This window comes from Molothrus aeneus, chromosome 25 (genome assembly GCF_037042795.1).
Source record: "Molothrus aeneus isolate 106 chromosome 25, BPBGC_Maene_1.0, whole genome shotgun sequence".
Taxonomy (NCBI): domain Eukaryota; kingdom Metazoa; phylum Chordata; class Aves; order Passeriformes; family Icteridae; genus Molothrus; species Molothrus aeneus.
In genome coordinates, this window is record NC_089670.1 from 4568756 (window position 1) to 4585746 (window position 16991).

General features: G+C 44.6%; 1 protein-coding gene across 1 annotated transcript in view; it reads left to right on the forward strand.

Annotated features, from left to right (window-relative positions):
* Window positions 1-16991, forward strand: part of UBE2O (ubiquitin conjugating enzyme E2 O) — a 62773-nt gene that overhangs the window by 19124 nt on the left and 26658 nt on the right. The window contains exon 2 of the mRNA XM_066565572.1: window positions 14843-14902. Within this exon, the coding sequence (XP_066421669.1) occupies window positions 14843-14902 (60 nt within the window). The remainder of the gene's footprint in view (window positions 1-14842; window positions 14903-16991) is intronic.

Below are 16991 nucleotides of genomic sequence, written 5' to 3' on the forward strand. Positions count from 1 at the left end.
GACAGGAGGGGAACAAATGCACTTTGTAAATGTGAAACATTTGACAGTTTCCAAGTCAAACATGACATCTCCAATCATGTTTTAGCATCTTCTCTAACCAGCTCTGCACTGAAATACCCTACAGGTGATGTTACTGTGATGTTTGTGACATTGGGCCAAGAAGACACTAAAGAAATTTTCCTGCTAGAAGCAGCTTCCTGCTCTGTATGCAAGGTGAAAGATGCAGCAAAGCATCCCTTAAAACAGTTATAAACTCCAGTTTGGAAAAGCCTGTGCCCTGTGCCTTTAGTCTTTGACATTTACGGGGAAATAGTCAGCTCTGAGGTGAGTTCTGCTAACAATCAGTCTCACCTTGCTTGCCTGTAAGAGGTGACCTTTCAGAAATGTTTTTAGTGAAGGGGCAGTTCGAGGTCTCTCAGAAACACTCCTCTTGTTAAAAATGGAATATTTCACAGCTTCCTGGTTGGTCTAGAAGTATGTTACTCCCCTGGGGACTCTTCAGATGCTGGGTCTCCTAAACACGTAAGGTTTCCTTGAAAACTGGATTTCAGTATCCTGGGAGATATTTTTCCCAGTGATTTGTGATTGCTTTGTAGCTGTTGGGCTGTAGAGCCTGTGCAGAGCAGAGGAGCATAAAGATGTATTCCTGCAGGAATTTTGTAGCTGTCTGTTTGTTATGTCCAGAGGAAAACAACACTGGCAAGGATTCATGTACATAAAAAGGATTTTGCCTTAAAAGATGTGTAGAGGAGAACTTAATAATCTACCTTGGAACAGGTTTAGAATGGGAACTGTGTGTACACTGTACAAAACCAGGGAACATCTGGCTTGATTACTCCTGTGGTTCCTGTGCCACTGCTGTGAGTGTTTACTTACACCAGGGGCTGGGTGAGTTCTGTGAGCCATTTCTAGATGTGCTGCTTGGTTGCTTAGTTCCCAAGGAAGAGATGGGGAGAAAAGAAGATTCCCCGAGCTATAAGCTTGAATTATTGCCACATCAAATATGCTGCTGAATAACTGAACCTGCAGAGTAATGTGGAGAGGAGAGTGGTGTTTCCATGTGGATGTTGAATCTTCCGCTGGGTAAATGCTGTGTTGTCTCAGGGTGCTGGCAGAATCTGGAGAGCTTACAGTAAATGGTTTAGAAGTCAGCCAAGAAAACACCTGAAGGCAAAATAATACAGGAGTGTTATTATGATGACATTGATGAGTTTTAAATATGGTGTTGAAAGCTTTGTGCTCTGGCTGAGATGGGAAGGAAAAAAAAGTCAGTCCAGTGGACTTAGCTGTGCAAGGGGGGAGAAACAAGGTTTTGCTCCAGGGGTATTAAGTTAAACTCTGCAGGGCTTTTATATTTCTGTCTCTGTTGTATCAGAACTGTCACTGGTTCTTGTTGAGATTTTTCTCAGATTTTTTGAAAGGAATTGAAGGTTGGTTGCTTTTGTATTACGGAGTGTGTAAACAGAAGGCAGTGAATTAAACTACTATGCCTGGGAGATGTTTTGGTCTTCCCCCAGCCATTCTGCAGGTGGTGGATCCACCCCTCACAGAAAGGGATGTCACAGTGTAGGGGTTGCAGAAATCCAGTCATTAAATAGCTGAGCTTCTGTAGCTCGGTGTATGTATTCAGTAGGGGCTGTTCCTCCATTTGTAATGGCCAATACAGCATTTATGTATGTGGGGGATAACTGAAACTCTTTCAGTGAATAGAAAATGCAGCTGAGGTTTTTTGGGCAATGATGCAATTGTGCTGCATGGTCCCAGTAGCATTCACATACTCTTCTGCAGTGTGAGCTGGGGGAGTGGCTTTGCTGTTTATCAGAAATAAATGCATGCACGGGGTACCCACACTGTCACTGAAATTTGGGTGGATTCTCTCTAGCATTCCAGAGGTTGTTTCAGCTGAATATAAAGGCATTGATTGTTTGGTTTTTTTTAAGGAATGTATGACTTAACTGTGGATACAGCTGGCTCAGGAGTGTTATTTAACAGGAAGCCTTTGCTGAATGCTTGCTCTGCCTTGGAGCAAGCATTGGCTATTGTACCTCTAAAGCAGTGTTTGCCTTTGCTCTGTGCCAGGAGGGAGAGAGGTGACCCCAGGCCTCTGCCCTGGCTGTGGCCCCATGAGGGGGCAGCAGCACTGGTTTCCTTGTCAGCTAAATTTGAGTGTCCCAGAGTGTTTTTAATCACTGGCTGTGGAAACTGCCCCCAAAGCCAGCCTGAGCATCCTGTATTTCTTAGCTAAGCCAGCCAGGTCCTGATCTGCCTCTGGAATGCACTGCATTCCCTCCTCTCCTCGGGCTGCAGGCATTCTGTCTGTCCATGCAGTGTTCCTCCTGTGTAACAGAGGCACTGCAGTGTGTTTGGGGAGTGTGTTCTGCATGTGAGATCAACCAGCAATATTTCTCCAGGGGGGATGCTCTGATTCCAGAGCAGGCATGAACCTCAGAGAAGGTGCAAGGGAGGCTGGGCAGCTTCGTGCACTCACTGCCTGGGATTGACTTGGGAATGTGGCATGACACAGCATTTGCTGTGCTTTCAGCTACAGCTATTTATACATTGCTTTTCAGGGTTATTTTGTCTCCTCTAGGAGATTCTGTACTTGATAAAATATTCTTGCTCAAGTTTATTAAATTTTCTGAAGTTCTTAGACCTATTTGAGTATTTTAGCTCTGTGGCAATGCTCTAGCTCTGGATCCAAACAGGGCTGAATGTGAGGGAATTTTTTCTTTAAGATATGTCTGGACTCAGTCCCCTAAAGTAATTTGACCTGCAGACTGGACTTGCATTGAGTCTTGTATGTAAACTAAAACAGGCACGCTAGGGATTTAAGGGTAACACACTAATATCTTCCCTAGGAGAGAAAATTGCAGTAATTGTGGGGGGAAGGGACTCCTGTGAGGGTGGTAGTGGAGGCTCTAGGTGAAAGAAAGGGAAAGGAGAGTGGGCTGTATTACACTAACCATCCTGTGTCAACCTCCTACGTTCGGGTGTCGCATGGCTGACATCCTATCAAAGAGCTCTGGCTGTGTCCAGAATTTTAAGCAGCTTTATAAATAGTGTTGCTCAAACTGCCTGTGTGTGCAGAGACTGTGAACGACTGGGGTAGACCAAAATATTATTGGTTTAATTTTTGAACCAGTCCAAAAATGGGAGCAAGAAAGAGTAGAAACCTGAAGTGTAGGAACAGCCGTGGATTATCTCATTCCTCTGCAATGCTAAGTGTACATCTGGGGGGTCTGTGAGAGAGGCAGCATTGCTGGAGATGGCAGGCTGTGAGACTTGCAAGGCATGAATATGTGAATCTTGTCAAGGCATCTGAAACCATTCTTTCTCTCCTACTTGCCTGACGTCTTCCTGCTTGCAGGTTATGCTGTGTCTGAATAATTGTGAACAATTAGAAGCTAATTTAAATGGCTGGTTTGTATTCACAGCAGCAGCAAATGAGCTAACCAGCTGGAAAGCAGACACGGTGATTTTCTGTTGATAGGTCTCCCTCTTGTTGTTCCCTGGCAGTTTTTGCAAGGTGGATTTTTTGCTGTGGGCTAATGAGTTTCTCCTGCATGCTGCTGACCTGATTGCAAAGGGGAAGGAGGATGCTTTGTGCCTTAGCACAGGGTTACCACCAACCCAGCAGAGTCCAGTTTAGCTCAGCAAAAGAGCCCACCCTGCTTTGCTCCAGGTATGTGGAGCAAGAGTATTTTTTATGGATACACTCTTTACTTCTCCTCTCAAAGATGTAGAAAGGTGAGGTACATTGTTGTGCCTCGGGAGTGAATTGGCCAGCAAGAGTCACACAGATTTCCTCACAGCATCCTTTTGATCCTCTGAAAGGCAGATGGAGATCTAAGCAGCCCCACTCTTTCCTCCAGACCTGGCATGTGCCCCAAATGCAGCTCAGAGTGGCCAGTGACTAATTTCTGTGCTGCTGATGCTGTCCAGATGGCATCCCCATCCATCCAGGTTCAGCAAGAACCTGGAAAACCTGTTGCATATTAACTGCCACCTTCCTCCCAAGGCAACAATTTGAAGAATTCTTTTGCTTCAGGTAAATGAAAGAGCTACTGGACAGGCTATTTTTGCACACAAGGAGGAACAGAGCTTAACTGGCAAGTTAAAACAGTGGGCTGTTGGGAATCCTGGGAATCCAGACTGAAATGGGAATCTCTTCTTCCTATCACACTGGGTGGTGTCAGCATCCATGTGAGCTCCTCAGGGGAGTTTCTTCTGGCAGTGAAATGCATCTCCCTTAGAGCTTCTCAGATGCTGCCAGAAGAGCTGCACAGCCTTTGCTTTCACCTGCATGGTCAGATGTTCACCAGGGTCTCTGCAGCCTTTCCTTAGGTCCTGCTGGAAGCAGGCATCTCTTGACACACTTGGGGCTTTGGGGCTCTGTGGAGCTGCTGGCTTCTCACAGCAGTTTCTTCCTGGGGGCTGCTGCCTCTCTGATTGTACTTTGGGTTTACTGCAGGAGTGTTGAGCAGCCTCTGTGAGCAGTGTTGGCTGATGGAGAGGCAAAATGTTGTCCACTTTGCTGCTTGCTGCTCTCAACCAGCTCCTCCTGTGCCTGTAACTCTGGTCTCCTGTGGTTTTCCTCAGGTAACAGTGCCATCTGGTGCTGGAGCACTGCTCTTGGTCAAGCTTTCCTCAAGTACTCAGGCAGAGGTGATAGGAGAGCAGTATTGCTTTTTCTCAGCCATTTTACTGTAAGAAGGTGGGAGGGGGTGTCCTGTAATAATCTGTGCTTTGGGGACATTGCACCTGGATATGATCCTTTTGACTTTTCTGTTTAACACTTGATGTTCCCAGAGCTGCTCTACAGGAAGTCTGAGTACATGAGGCAAGAACTGTAAACACTGAGAAGGGAGGTAATTTTTTACTTAAAACTGCTGCTAAGAACTAAAATCCAACATTTAGATTAAATCCTGTAACTGGGGACATATTTGAAAGATTCCCTGTAGGACTATAAGTGACTTCCTAGTCACTAAATCTTCTCTTGAAAGATCTTTACACATTTTCTAGTCACAGCCATGTGCTTTTAAACTTTACCCTTCTATATCTTAATGCTGAGCGTTATTATCTTCACTCTTTCTGAATTATTTTTACTTTATTGTTTTATTATTTTTATTTCCTCTAAAGTTTTGCAAACCTTTTTGCAGACACAGGGTTTGACTGTGTTCCCAGATGAAAGTCCTGGTTATTGGTTGATGGGAGTGAGTATATGGAATGTGCTGTTTGAACAAACAGCACTTGGTGACAAGGTTGGAAAAATTCAAACTCTTGTGTAATTTTTTTCTTTATATACCAGGTTGTCTTTGTTGCTTTACCCCTTTTTCAGATATATCCAACCCAGGCTGGCACATGTGAGTGTGTGGTGGTGGTGTTGAGTGTTTACACACCAGTTAGAAAAGTGAGGCTGAGGATACTGAAGAGCTGAGAGTGGCTGTTGTTTATGCAGCTTTGCTTGTCTGCTTCCAGGATCCTCCTCTCTCCCAGCCACATTCTCTCTTCTGGGAAATGCTCCCAACCTACTTATTTTCCTTTAAATAATAACAACCCAGTAATCTTCCTGTTGTCTTATCTTCCTTCCCTTGAACTACTGCCTTGTACTTCTTTTTCAGAATGGTGTGTTCACTGGGCCAGGGAATCTGTGTTGTAGTGTTTTCCAAAATGTCATGTAAATATGCAGAACCACAGAAGTGATTTGTTGTCAGTAAAATAAATGTATTTCTTGGACAAGAGAAATCCAAGTAGAAGGTTTACTTTTGCTTAGCAAAAGATTTCTGTTAAAGCCAAATTCTTCTGCTCCAAAGCACAGCTTTTACCCACATTATAACTACAGTGAAATTTTGTTTCATCCATTGATTTATTCAGACTTTTTAACTAGTTTCTACCTCTTGGCAAAGGAAAGTAGAATATTTCAGTGTCTTTCTGCCAGGAGGCTCAAAGGTGATATTTGTTGGGAGGAGGGGAAGATCCTGCATTGTTTGGCTGTGTCTGAAAGACCAGAACTTTGCTGTGGAAAGGGTTTTGTACTTTATTACCCAAAAATAATGTGGAAGGCAAAAATAAAAATAGCTTTTGTGGTCAGAAATATGAACAGGAACAAAGGTAGCTACAAGTCCATTGGGGATCAATGTGAAAATAGGGGAGACTCAGGAACCTTCAGCCTGCAGTTGGAAGGGACTCAACTGAGTGACTTCAGGTTTCTGTGTCTCCATAATATGTCATAAAGACAAATTACAGAGCTGTCACTTTGTCTTACAAGAGCTGCAGGTCCCCAGGGAGGCTTCACAGCGTTGGGAGATTATCAGAACTAATGACACAGCTGGATTTTGAAGCTGCTGTGTTACAAGGCTCCCTGCACCTCTGGCAGTGTCAAAAGGGAGCAGTGATGTGGAGGCAGTGATCTGGCTCTCATTTTTCAGGTTGCCTGTTCTCCTGTGGGTGTCACAGAGACTTCTCTTCTTTGCTGCCTGCCACGAACTCTCCTCTTGTTTACTCAGTGACTCTGCATGATGGCAGGTGCTGCCTGGCTCTGGCAGCCCTGGGTACAATTTGTGTGTAATTAGATAAAAAATCATGTTCCCTTAGTACAGGGATTGGAGATTTGTAGGCATTCAGCTGGTGACAGACAAGTGTGTTTTAGTTTGTGCTGGCCTGGGGCTGGAAACTGCTGTGTTCATCCCTACCACTGATGGAATCTTCATGAGCTAATTAGGAAATTCTGCTTTAGGCCATGCCTTTTTCTTGTTTCCTGAAAAAAAACTGTTCAAACTGTACAATCAATCCACAGTAGTTTGCAGGTAACAGGCACTACTTGGGGTTGGCTTAGTGGTGAATCTCAGTTTGTGCTGCTGTGGATGTGCTGAATGTTGGATGATTGGCACATTCAGAGCTGCTGGTTGCATGAACAAAGGAATTGTAATCTGTGATCAGGTGACTGCCTGCAGGTAGAGCTGCTGGGATGCAAAGCTGTCTTGGTTTCATCTTGGCCTCTGTGAAGTGTTCTAAAACATCTATTTCAGATCAGGGGAGCATTTTAGCACCCCCACTGCCTACCCCAGTGCTGTCCTTCTGTACCTGAAGTTAATCATCAACCTGACCTTTCACAGAGGGATGTCTTGCACTGCCCAAAGCAGCCTCATGAGCAAGCTTTTGGACTCCTGTGCAGAATACAGGAAACAAAGATCCTGCTCACTGTCCTTCCCCAGCTTGACCAAACCAAAGGAACTGTGTGTTCCTGAGTCACTCAAGGCTCTTCAGAGTTAGTTCAGTTGTTCATATTCGAACACATTTTTCATCTCCTGATGCAATTCCTAAGTAACTTAATATTTTCTCCTTTTGTGATTCTTTGAGTGCTTTCAGATGACAAGCACTATCCTGATATAATAATGCAGACTGATGCTAAAGTGAAATGGGTGAAAACCTCCATGTGTCTACAGGTTGCCCAGAGAAGCTGTGGCTGCTCCATCCCTGGAAGTGTTTATGGTCAGGTTGGATGGGGCTTGGAGCAACCTGGGATAGTGGAAGGTGTCCCTGCCCATGGCAGGGGTGGAATGAGATGGTTTTCAAGTCCCTTCCAACCCAAACCATCCTATGAATTACAGGTGTGAGTTATGTGGCAGAGCAGTGACCAGCTCAGTTCTCTGCTGGTGTAGGAAGGCACAAACTACTTTGACATGTAATACTTGTGCAGGTGCAGGTTTAGACCTTCCCCACAAGGGTATAGTTCTTCTGTAAGTAATGCAGGAGTCTCCACAGCCTCCTAAGACTTTGAATTTTTTGTCTGGAAGAGCCACAGACTACTTGTGCTTGCCATGTAGGAATAGCCAGGAGGTGTCACAGGCAGAACTTTTGTACCAATCAGTGCAAAAGATTTATTTTCATATTTTTGCAGCTGCATCCCTCAAGGGTTGTTTTTAAAACCCTCTGTATTGTGTAGCTCATTGTTCAGCTGTTCTGGGTAGTAGAATTTTAGTTCTCAGGAGTCTAAAGTTTCTGTTAGTCTGTCTTCTGTCCTATTTGCCCATCTTTCTTTCCCATAAAAATGCAATGTGGCTGGAAAACTCCAGTTAGAAGTGAAACAACATGTGCCACTTTAAATGTCACAGTGTGAATCAACTCTGAGCTTCCAGGGAATTCTCTGCTGTTGCTTTTTCTTCTCTCCTTGTTTTTCACAACTGCTCATGTGCAATGCAATCTGATCAATGTAACACAAGGCTTTCACTGGAGGTGAACTTTGGATATGAAACATATTTTTCCAACAGTAGTATGTGATGCCATTGGTAATGTGTTGATATTGAAAAGATATTAAAATATCTGGCTTCAGATCTTCTGGGTCATTGAATTTCTGAACCTTTGTCATCTAACTTGGTATATCCATGCTATATTTGGACAGCTGACTTGCTTTTTTAGACACCTCATCTAGATTTAAAATAAAAACAGCTTGTGTTGAATTCATTGCTACACTTCTGTTTTAGCTGTTTGGGTGTGTAATCAGACCTTAGAGTTAAAAAACAAGAGCTGGGACATGCTGAGTTGGGCTGGCTGCTGCCAGTTGTGCTCCCTCCTGCCCGTTTCCATGAGCACCCGTCCCACAGCCCTTCCAGTGCCAAGGCAGCTCTGGAGCTGCTCTGTTTGCTCCTGGTGTCTGGGGCTGGAGCTGCTGGTGGCCAGGAGCTGCTTCATGTAGTCAGGAAGTTTCCTCTTAACCTCCAGTAAGAGCCTGGCAGTGGTTCCAGTCACAAACCAGTGCATCTGGTGGAGGTTTCCAAGCCACAGCTTCAGGACTGGAGGAGAAAAGGATCTGTTTGCTTTTGGGTTTAGAAACCAGGCATGGGAACTGTGGTACCTCATGTCCTGTTTCAGGTGCTGAGAGGCTGTCCAGGTCTTTCAAAATACCTCCAAGGAGTCTGTCTGTCAGTTCAGTGAATCAAGGTTTTACCTTTTCCCAGCAGCAGGCATTTGGGTTTAGCTTTAACTGGTTATGAATGTGGTACTGAGGTTTGGAGGGGTCTGGCATGCCTTGTTACCTGTTGCTGCAGTAGCTGCTTTCCCTGTGGTTTGCTCTTAACCTGTGGGGTTTCTTGTCTTCTGAGCATTGCTGTTACAAGTTTCCATGGCAACTTCCAAGCTCTCAAGTCGGTGCTGTCCATTCAAAACAGAATGCTAATGTGGTGATTGTAGGACAGTGACAGTCCTGGTGACCCTGGAGGAATGTCCCAGGGAGTGGATTAATTTTTAACTCCAGAACGTTTCAGATCTTGACTTGCCAGGAGAACTCTCCAGCACAGCTTAAAAAAACCCCTCCATCTGTGTGAGTCTAAAGTTCTAGCTGTGGATGCTGGACAGAAATCAGGTACCTAGTTCATGTCTCCTCCGTCACAATGTTTGTCCATTGTCACAAAAAGACAAGTGTGACATGTTTTCTATGGCTAAAACCTTGGCTTGACTAAAAAGGACACCAGAAAATAATAATACATCTAAAAAAAGGCATTATTATTTTTTCCCCTCACACTTTCTTTCTTAGTCCCATTGAGAGAATTCAAAACAGACTTCACAAAATTGCAAGTAATTTCTTCTTTTTTTTTTTACTTTTTTTTTTGTTTACAGTTGTAGGTGCAGAGCCTGGGATGAGAGCAGTGCTTGAAAAGAGATCAGTGACACAAGATGTGCAAGGGGAGGGTTGGGACCTGTGAGATGGGCAAGGAGCCCAGACTGAGCTGAAGTGACAGGTCTGTGCAGGTCACAGCCTGGCCTCTCTGCCCTTGTGGTGGCCACAAGTCCTTGTTTAAGTCAAGAGGCAGAAGCAGCTTTCATAACAGAAAATTCACTTCTGAGTCAGCTGGATGAACATCTCAACCATCAGCAGCAGTTCAGGTTAACATACAGAGTTTCACATCCAGCATTGTGCTTTCCTCCATTTTTTTGTGGTGCCTTGTATTTTCATTTTTATAAGCAGATACCAATGTGTGTGTGCTGCTTTTTCTCCTCCATCTGTGGAGTTTATTTCCAGAGTTCTTGTTTTGGAGGATGAAATTCAGGATGTGTCTGGAATAGAAAGTGATGTTGTCACCACAGTGATTGCGTTGGAGGTAGAGGCTGTGGGATCACACTGTCACCCTTGAGCAAATGTCATTCTTTATTGGTCAGTCACTGCAGTTCTTCAGGTTGGACAAGACCTTTGAGTTCAACCATTAATTCAGCATTGCCAAACCCACCACTAAATGATGTCCCCAGGTGTTACAGCTGCACATCTTTTAAATCCCTCCAGGGATGGTGACTCTGCCACTTCCCTGTGCCAGTGCTTGACAGCCCTTTTGATGAAGAAATTTTTCCTAATATCCAGTCTGAAGCTCTCCTGGCACAATGTGAGGTTGCTTCCTCTTGTCATGTTACCTTGGAGAAGAGCCTGACCCCCACCTGGCTACAGCTTCTGTCAAGGAGTTGCAGAGTAGGAGCAGATCCCCCCCTGAGCCTGCTTTGCTCAAGGCTGAGCCCCCCCAGTTCCCTCAACTGCTCCAGAATCTGAGACAGCACTGGCCAAGCATGAACCTTAACAGGGAGAGTTGGCATTGGCAGGCATTATACTGCATCAGGTGCCCTCTCCCACAGCCAGGGTGCTCTCTGTCGCTGGGCAGCTGAGCAGAAATGCAGCTGTAAAGCCATGACTGATCCAGGTGGAAGCTGTGCCCCCACATCTGAGTGTGGAGTCTCAGTGCCAGGGTCTCCCATCCTTCCTGGTGTCCCAGTGTGGCTGAACCTGCAATGCAGCTCAGCAGTCAGCCCCTCTGAAGGAAGGAATGTCCTGGCATGTTTGAGACTGAGCAACCAAGGACTGTGTGTTGATGCATTCAGGCTCCTGTCTGGGTTTAAACTTGTCCCCAGTTTCTGTTCTTGGGATGTTTGGAGCAGGGGACAGTTTTTTCATCCCTGCCTCCTGTGACAATATTGTTTACCTGCAGTGCAATGTGGCAGTAGCAAACCAAAATGCTGTTTGCAGGCAGAATTACCACCTTCTGTTTCTCCTAAAGTGAAACACCAGCACTCCTGCCCCATGCAGAAAAGAAACTCTGGGAATAGGAAAGGAAGGGATGTGCTGGCAGTAAGTGTGGATGAGTTGTCCTTTCTCCTTTGTTGGATAAAACATTCTGAGGGATGGTGACACCGGTATGGGAGTGATTCTGTCCACTGCTGGGTACCATTGATGTTATAAACAAACCTAGATTGCTAATTAATTAATTTAAGCTCTGCTTTAGTTATGCAGGGATTTAAGCCACTACTGAGTATCTCCAGTACTCAGTTTGTTTGGATTCACACCACCCAGGGCTGCTTGTCCCTGTATCAATCCCAGCAACTCCCATATTATTTGCCACTGAACTTCAGAAGTGATTTGTTGCTTATTTACCTGCCACAATATTTGGCATTTGTGGCTAGTCCAGATCATCAAAGTAAATTGCTCTGGTTTTGAGCTCTTGTCAGCAGGGAGCTGTTGGAGAGGAAAATTGGCACCATATCTTGCATTTGTTCAAGGGAGTTGAGAGATTAAACCCAGAGAGTTACAGTGGGAGTTTAGCCCACCCCTGCCTGGGGATGTTTATACCTCGCTGCCAAATTGTTTGCTAAAGTGGGAATTCAGTTTTCTGTCACAGACATCTCTCCTAACCTCTGCTGTTAGTTTAAACTAACAAAACCCAAACCACAAAGATTTTGTTTCAAATGACAAGTTTGTAATAAAAAAAAATTAAGCCAGTGGATGAAAGCAGAAAGCTCCCAAGGCTTAATGGGCTAATGTTCAGTGAAGTGTCTGTCCTTTCCCAGTCTACCCAGTTCCAGGTGTGAGCCCTGATGGCTCCCTTATTTAGTTTGAGGTGAGATGACTCAGCTGAGAAGGGGAATGTGGTCCTGTTGGTGCTTGTTCTTTATGCAGAAAATCAGAATTTGTGTACTCCTCCTGCTGTGTGTGGTTTGAGAGCATCATCAGCCCTGCTAAAGTATCAGGTGTTCTCCAGATTGCAGCTGCTGCCTTTTGATGAGTAAATTTGCTGTGGTGCTCAGGCACTGATTCAGTACTGAGCACCAAGAGCACCTGAATAGCAAAGGAAATAAATGGGGGCCAGAGCTGTTCTGCCACTTTTTTGCAGTCAAGGCCCTAAGGAACACAACTGACCCCAAGCTGGGTGTGTCACCCTCTTCACCAGGGTAAAATGTGTCTGTAGTGATGGGTGTATTTGGTTTGCCTTATTTAACATTTGTAATAGTGAATTTATTTTTTAAAAAGCAACACAAAACACATCTTGAAGAGGGAGCTCACCTTGGCAAACAGGAGCATAGGATTCCTCAGAGCATCTCTGGAAACTGCTGTTTTGTCATTCTTGGGGCTATTACTGAGGCACATGGCTAAAACATAAACCCAGCCATGTTAATACTGACTTTCATAGAGGTAAATATAGCAACTGTGAGGACCTATTTTAAAAGTGCTTCTGCAACAGAATTCCCTCAGTGCTGAGGGAGGAGGCTGTCCATCAATTGATGGTCACATTGCTCTGGGTGTGACAGAGGACAGGAAGAATCCCTGAACTGTTGTGTTCATCAGCAGCCATCCCAGCTCACTCTGGTTGGGTTTCTTGTGGGTTTTGAGTCTTTTGTGACATGACAGACCTGTGAAGTATTTATTGTTGATGCTGGCTTTCTGCCTCCTCCTTGGCTTGTTTTTTCTTGCCACTGAGACAGGTGGGTCTGGCACATGAAGCTGAAAATAGTGCTGCCTTTAAAAGCCAAGAGACCTGAAAATAGGTTAAATATAGTCCCCCCTGTAGAGGAAGCTTTATGCTTTGCTTTGGGAAGAATTTGTATGATTATATTCTTGAGAAAGGATCACAAAATGGGAATGCTGCTGATTGACAGCTTCTGGGATTTACCAGCATTGAGTAACCCAAAGATAATGCTGCTGCTGCTGCTGGGTAACATCAAATCATCCTCATGTTCTGGGTTCTTCAGAGGCTGCATCATAGGGAGCAGTGTGGCTGAGTGATGTGTTGAAACATAATGCATCAATTTAAGCCCTAATGCATTTTGAAATGAAAGTATCATCATTCACTTGGAGCTGTGCAGTGAGAATACTTCAGTTACAGTACCCAAACTGCTGCTCATGCTTGAGTACTTACTGGAATGTAAATGTTGCAGCCTGATTCTGGATTTTAAAAGGCTGCCTATACAGTACTTAGTTTAACAAATAATTTTAGAAAGCTGTATAAAAATTGATGTCTATCTATATACTACAGTGGGATGTGGGAGGCAGTGAAAACACTTCTACAATCTGGAAATGTGCTGTGGGCTTCAGGTTTGCCACTCCAGTGAGGTTCTGACTCCAGAAGTTGGGTCTAAAAGCCTGCCTGCCTGGGTCTCTTCCCCTCTTACTGAAACACACAGTCAAGAAGATGATAAATACTCAGGTCCTTTGGTTTGATTCCAGATCCTGTTCTTGGATTATAGATTTGTCTAATTTAGTAAAGCAGGCTGTAAGCCAGGGAGTGGGTTAGGATGAAATGCTGACAGAGCGCAGTGGAGTTCATGCTGGGCTGAACAAGGAGAGGCCAGGAATGCAGCAGCAGTGGCACTGCTGGTTCTGAAAGTGACACGTGAGAGAGGCTCTGTCCCTGATGGTGCACTCATGTGGCACTTCCCAGAGCACAGGGTGTGTAATGAGTGTGTTTGCAAGGCTCAGTGATGTACCAATGCAAATAACTTCTGGACCACTGAAATGCAGATGAGGCTTCTCCCTGCTCAGTAGAGGGAGATTTTAGCTGAGTTACTGGGAGGCTGAGCAAGCCTGAAATTGAAGTTCAATCTTGTGGCCTCAGTAGGACATCATCCCTCATGTAGCATTCCAGTGTGTTCAATGGCAGCTGCATTTTGTAGTTTGAAGCTTGTTGAAAACACTTGATGAAATAGCCTGCAAGTAGTCTTGAGGTCACTGAAACAGCTGAATGAAGGGCCACTTTTGGAAGGACATCACTTGGAGATCCATCAAGTGATCCATTCCCTTTCCAAGAACACTCCTGTTGCCCACAGGTCTGTGAGAGCTGCTGTAGGGTACATAAGGCTGTTCCAAGCACATCCTTTGTTCCCAGAATGAGCTCTTTGCCAGCAAGTGCTTTAGCAGGAGCTGGAGTCAGCAGTGCTTTGACTTTATCCATCTTATTAACAAAACATCTTATTGATGTTTTGTTACCTGCTGTGTACCTGAGAGCTTCTAAGTACAGAAACAGCCATTTCTTTTCCTTTTTTTCCAAGTTCTTGCTGCAGTGGATTTGTCACCTATTCCCTGCCAGCCAAGACTTTTACTGTACAGGACCTTGCTCTGTGTCCCAAGCCAAACAGGCTTTCCACAGATATTTGGGAATATCTTGGGTGAAAAATGTGCAGGATGAGACACAGAGCTGTGGTGTGATGTGCTGCTTTGTGTGTCTTCTGTCTTCTCTACTACATAAACTGGATGTGGGTAGGAAATAATGTGTGGTACAGGCAGAGGGAGAGGAGAGGGAGACTTGAGGGGATGAATGAGTCAATGTCTGCACCCTTTTTGATGTGTCTGCTGACTTAGAGCACAGTCATGGATGGATCCCCTGGTTGCTCATGTCAGATCTGTCAACTGGATTTTGCAGCTGTGCCAAGGGGATTAACTCTGTGTGGATGGAAGTGCCTCAACATCCTCCACTGCAATCCTCCTCAGTCCTGAGGATTGGGATACTGTGCATTTGTATTTGTCATGTTATTTCTGACTGAGTTTCATCTGGGGTCAGCACTAAAGCCAATCTCTCTCTCTCTCTCTCCTTAGCTGAAACTTGAAGATCGCTCAGTGGTCCCTCGAGATGTGGTCAGACACATGAGCTCCAGTGTAAGTGCTTTTCTTCCTTTGTCCTTTTTGATTGTGATACTGCTGCATGGATTTCTAGGACTTGCCAAATTGCCTGAATGGAGCTGGACAGTAATGCTTTGAGCATGTTCTATATTTAGTGTGTTGGATAGACTTAGCTGCCTCCAGTGAAAATGGAATTCTGCTAAGGCTGCCTCTCTACAGTTGCATATCTGCAAAGGTCTCCTGAGCAAGCAATCCTGGGCAGGAGACAAGAAGCCTATCTACCCTGCCATTATTAAAGTTTTACATTTATCCATTCTGGGTTGTGGGGACTGTGGACCTGCTCTCCCAGTAAGAGGGAGATTGGAGTGGGGGCAGGTCCCAGTTCCACTGCTTGCCTTTGCCTCTTTGTGTGCCCTGGTAGAGAATTTGGGGGGAATATTTTCAGACACATCTCTTAATCTACAGTAAGCAGCATCTTTTCCAGCTTCTCCCAGAAATTCAGCAAACCCAACACTGCTGGAACATCCAACACAGCTAGGTTGACAGAAAGCAAGCTGGTTCCTGAACAGCAGCTGATAATTGTTCCCTTTGCTCTTTCTGGATGCTGTTCTATGTCCCAGCCCCTCTGTTCTAGTTGTATGGCACTTGTGCCTATCAGAGATGTGTGGATTTGGGTTTTGTGTAGGGAATACTGGGGAGATTGTTGAGTATTGATGATCAGATGGGATTTGCACTCTTTAGGAGCTCAGCAAGATTGGCAATTTCTTGCTGTGGCTCAGAGCTAACCTCTAACCCTGAGCCATATGGCCCTGCCATGTGCTTGCCTCTTCTTCTCTTGACTTGCTTCCAGCAATGTGGCTACCAAGGCTGTGCTGAAGGAAGCAGCTGGCCACTAACTGCTGCAGTTGCACCACATGGTGTGCAGCCTGGTACAGGGACAGAGAAGGCTATTCTCTGACCTCTCTGCCTTGTTTGGGTTTTTGTTATTTTTAGATAAAGCTTTTTTTGTCAATTAATAAAAGTAAACCCACCCCCTTTTTCACAGAATATTACAAAAAAAAAAAAAAAGGAATGAGAACCTTGAAGAATAATTTGAAAATTGCTGAAGCAAAGTACTTCCTTAAGAAATTTAATGGTTGTTTGAAGTGGAAATTTGAAGTCAACGTATTTTTCTAAAACTGCAGCTTTATGGAAGAGTTCTCATCCAAAACAATGAACAGGTAGAAACTGGAATTATAGGCTGTTATTAACACTGTTGTACCTGGCACAGCTGGAGCTGTCAGAATGTTCTTCTCACTCAGGGGGGATGCTTTGAGTCCTGTCTCTCAGCTGTTTCTTATCCAATGCTTCTTAAAGTCATTTTAAGCTTTCAGGACAGCAGGTTGTTCTCCTCTTGGCAAACATGGATGTGCTGCTTTTGTTTGCAATTTCCATTCTCATTTGAGCAGAAATTGGCTCCCCTGGCTTGCTGCACATGCTTTGGTAGATATGTACCCAGCAGTTGTCTTGCATGTTCATTTTTGTTGGTTTGCATGTTTAAATAATGGTATTTGCTTGACCCTCGTGCCCAGTAACTTCATTTTTATAATTGATGGAATGGTGAGATTATAACTCAATTTCTTCTTTGTTGAAAAGCGTAACAAATCTGAGGATGACTTACATGTCCTCACCCTCAAATGTTTCTAAATGTTGGTGGGTGTAAATTAAACAATAAGCCCCCTTTATTCCAAAGAAAACCTTCACTTGCTAACAGATCTATTCCAAAAATTACAGGAGCATTTAAAATAGAAAACCTGCAAGTGTCAGCCTGCCAAATTCAGGATGTGGGATGGTTGCCCTGCGCCAGTTGGCCTGGCAAGTGGAGAATGTGGAACTTATTCTGTATTCAACACACTCTCTTAGGGCTTGTTTTTAACCTTGAGCCAGAAGGACTCAAAATCCTCTGTTCCTCAAGAGAGGAGAGCTGACTCAAAATCCATGTGCTTCTCATTGAGCACTGAGTGTGGGAAAAGACTGCTTCAGGGGGAAATGCATAAAATGAGATCATTTTCACTGAATGCACTTGGGCCTGAAAGTCTAATCCAGCTGGATGAGAAGCAGGAGAAGTGACTGAGGTAATTTTTTC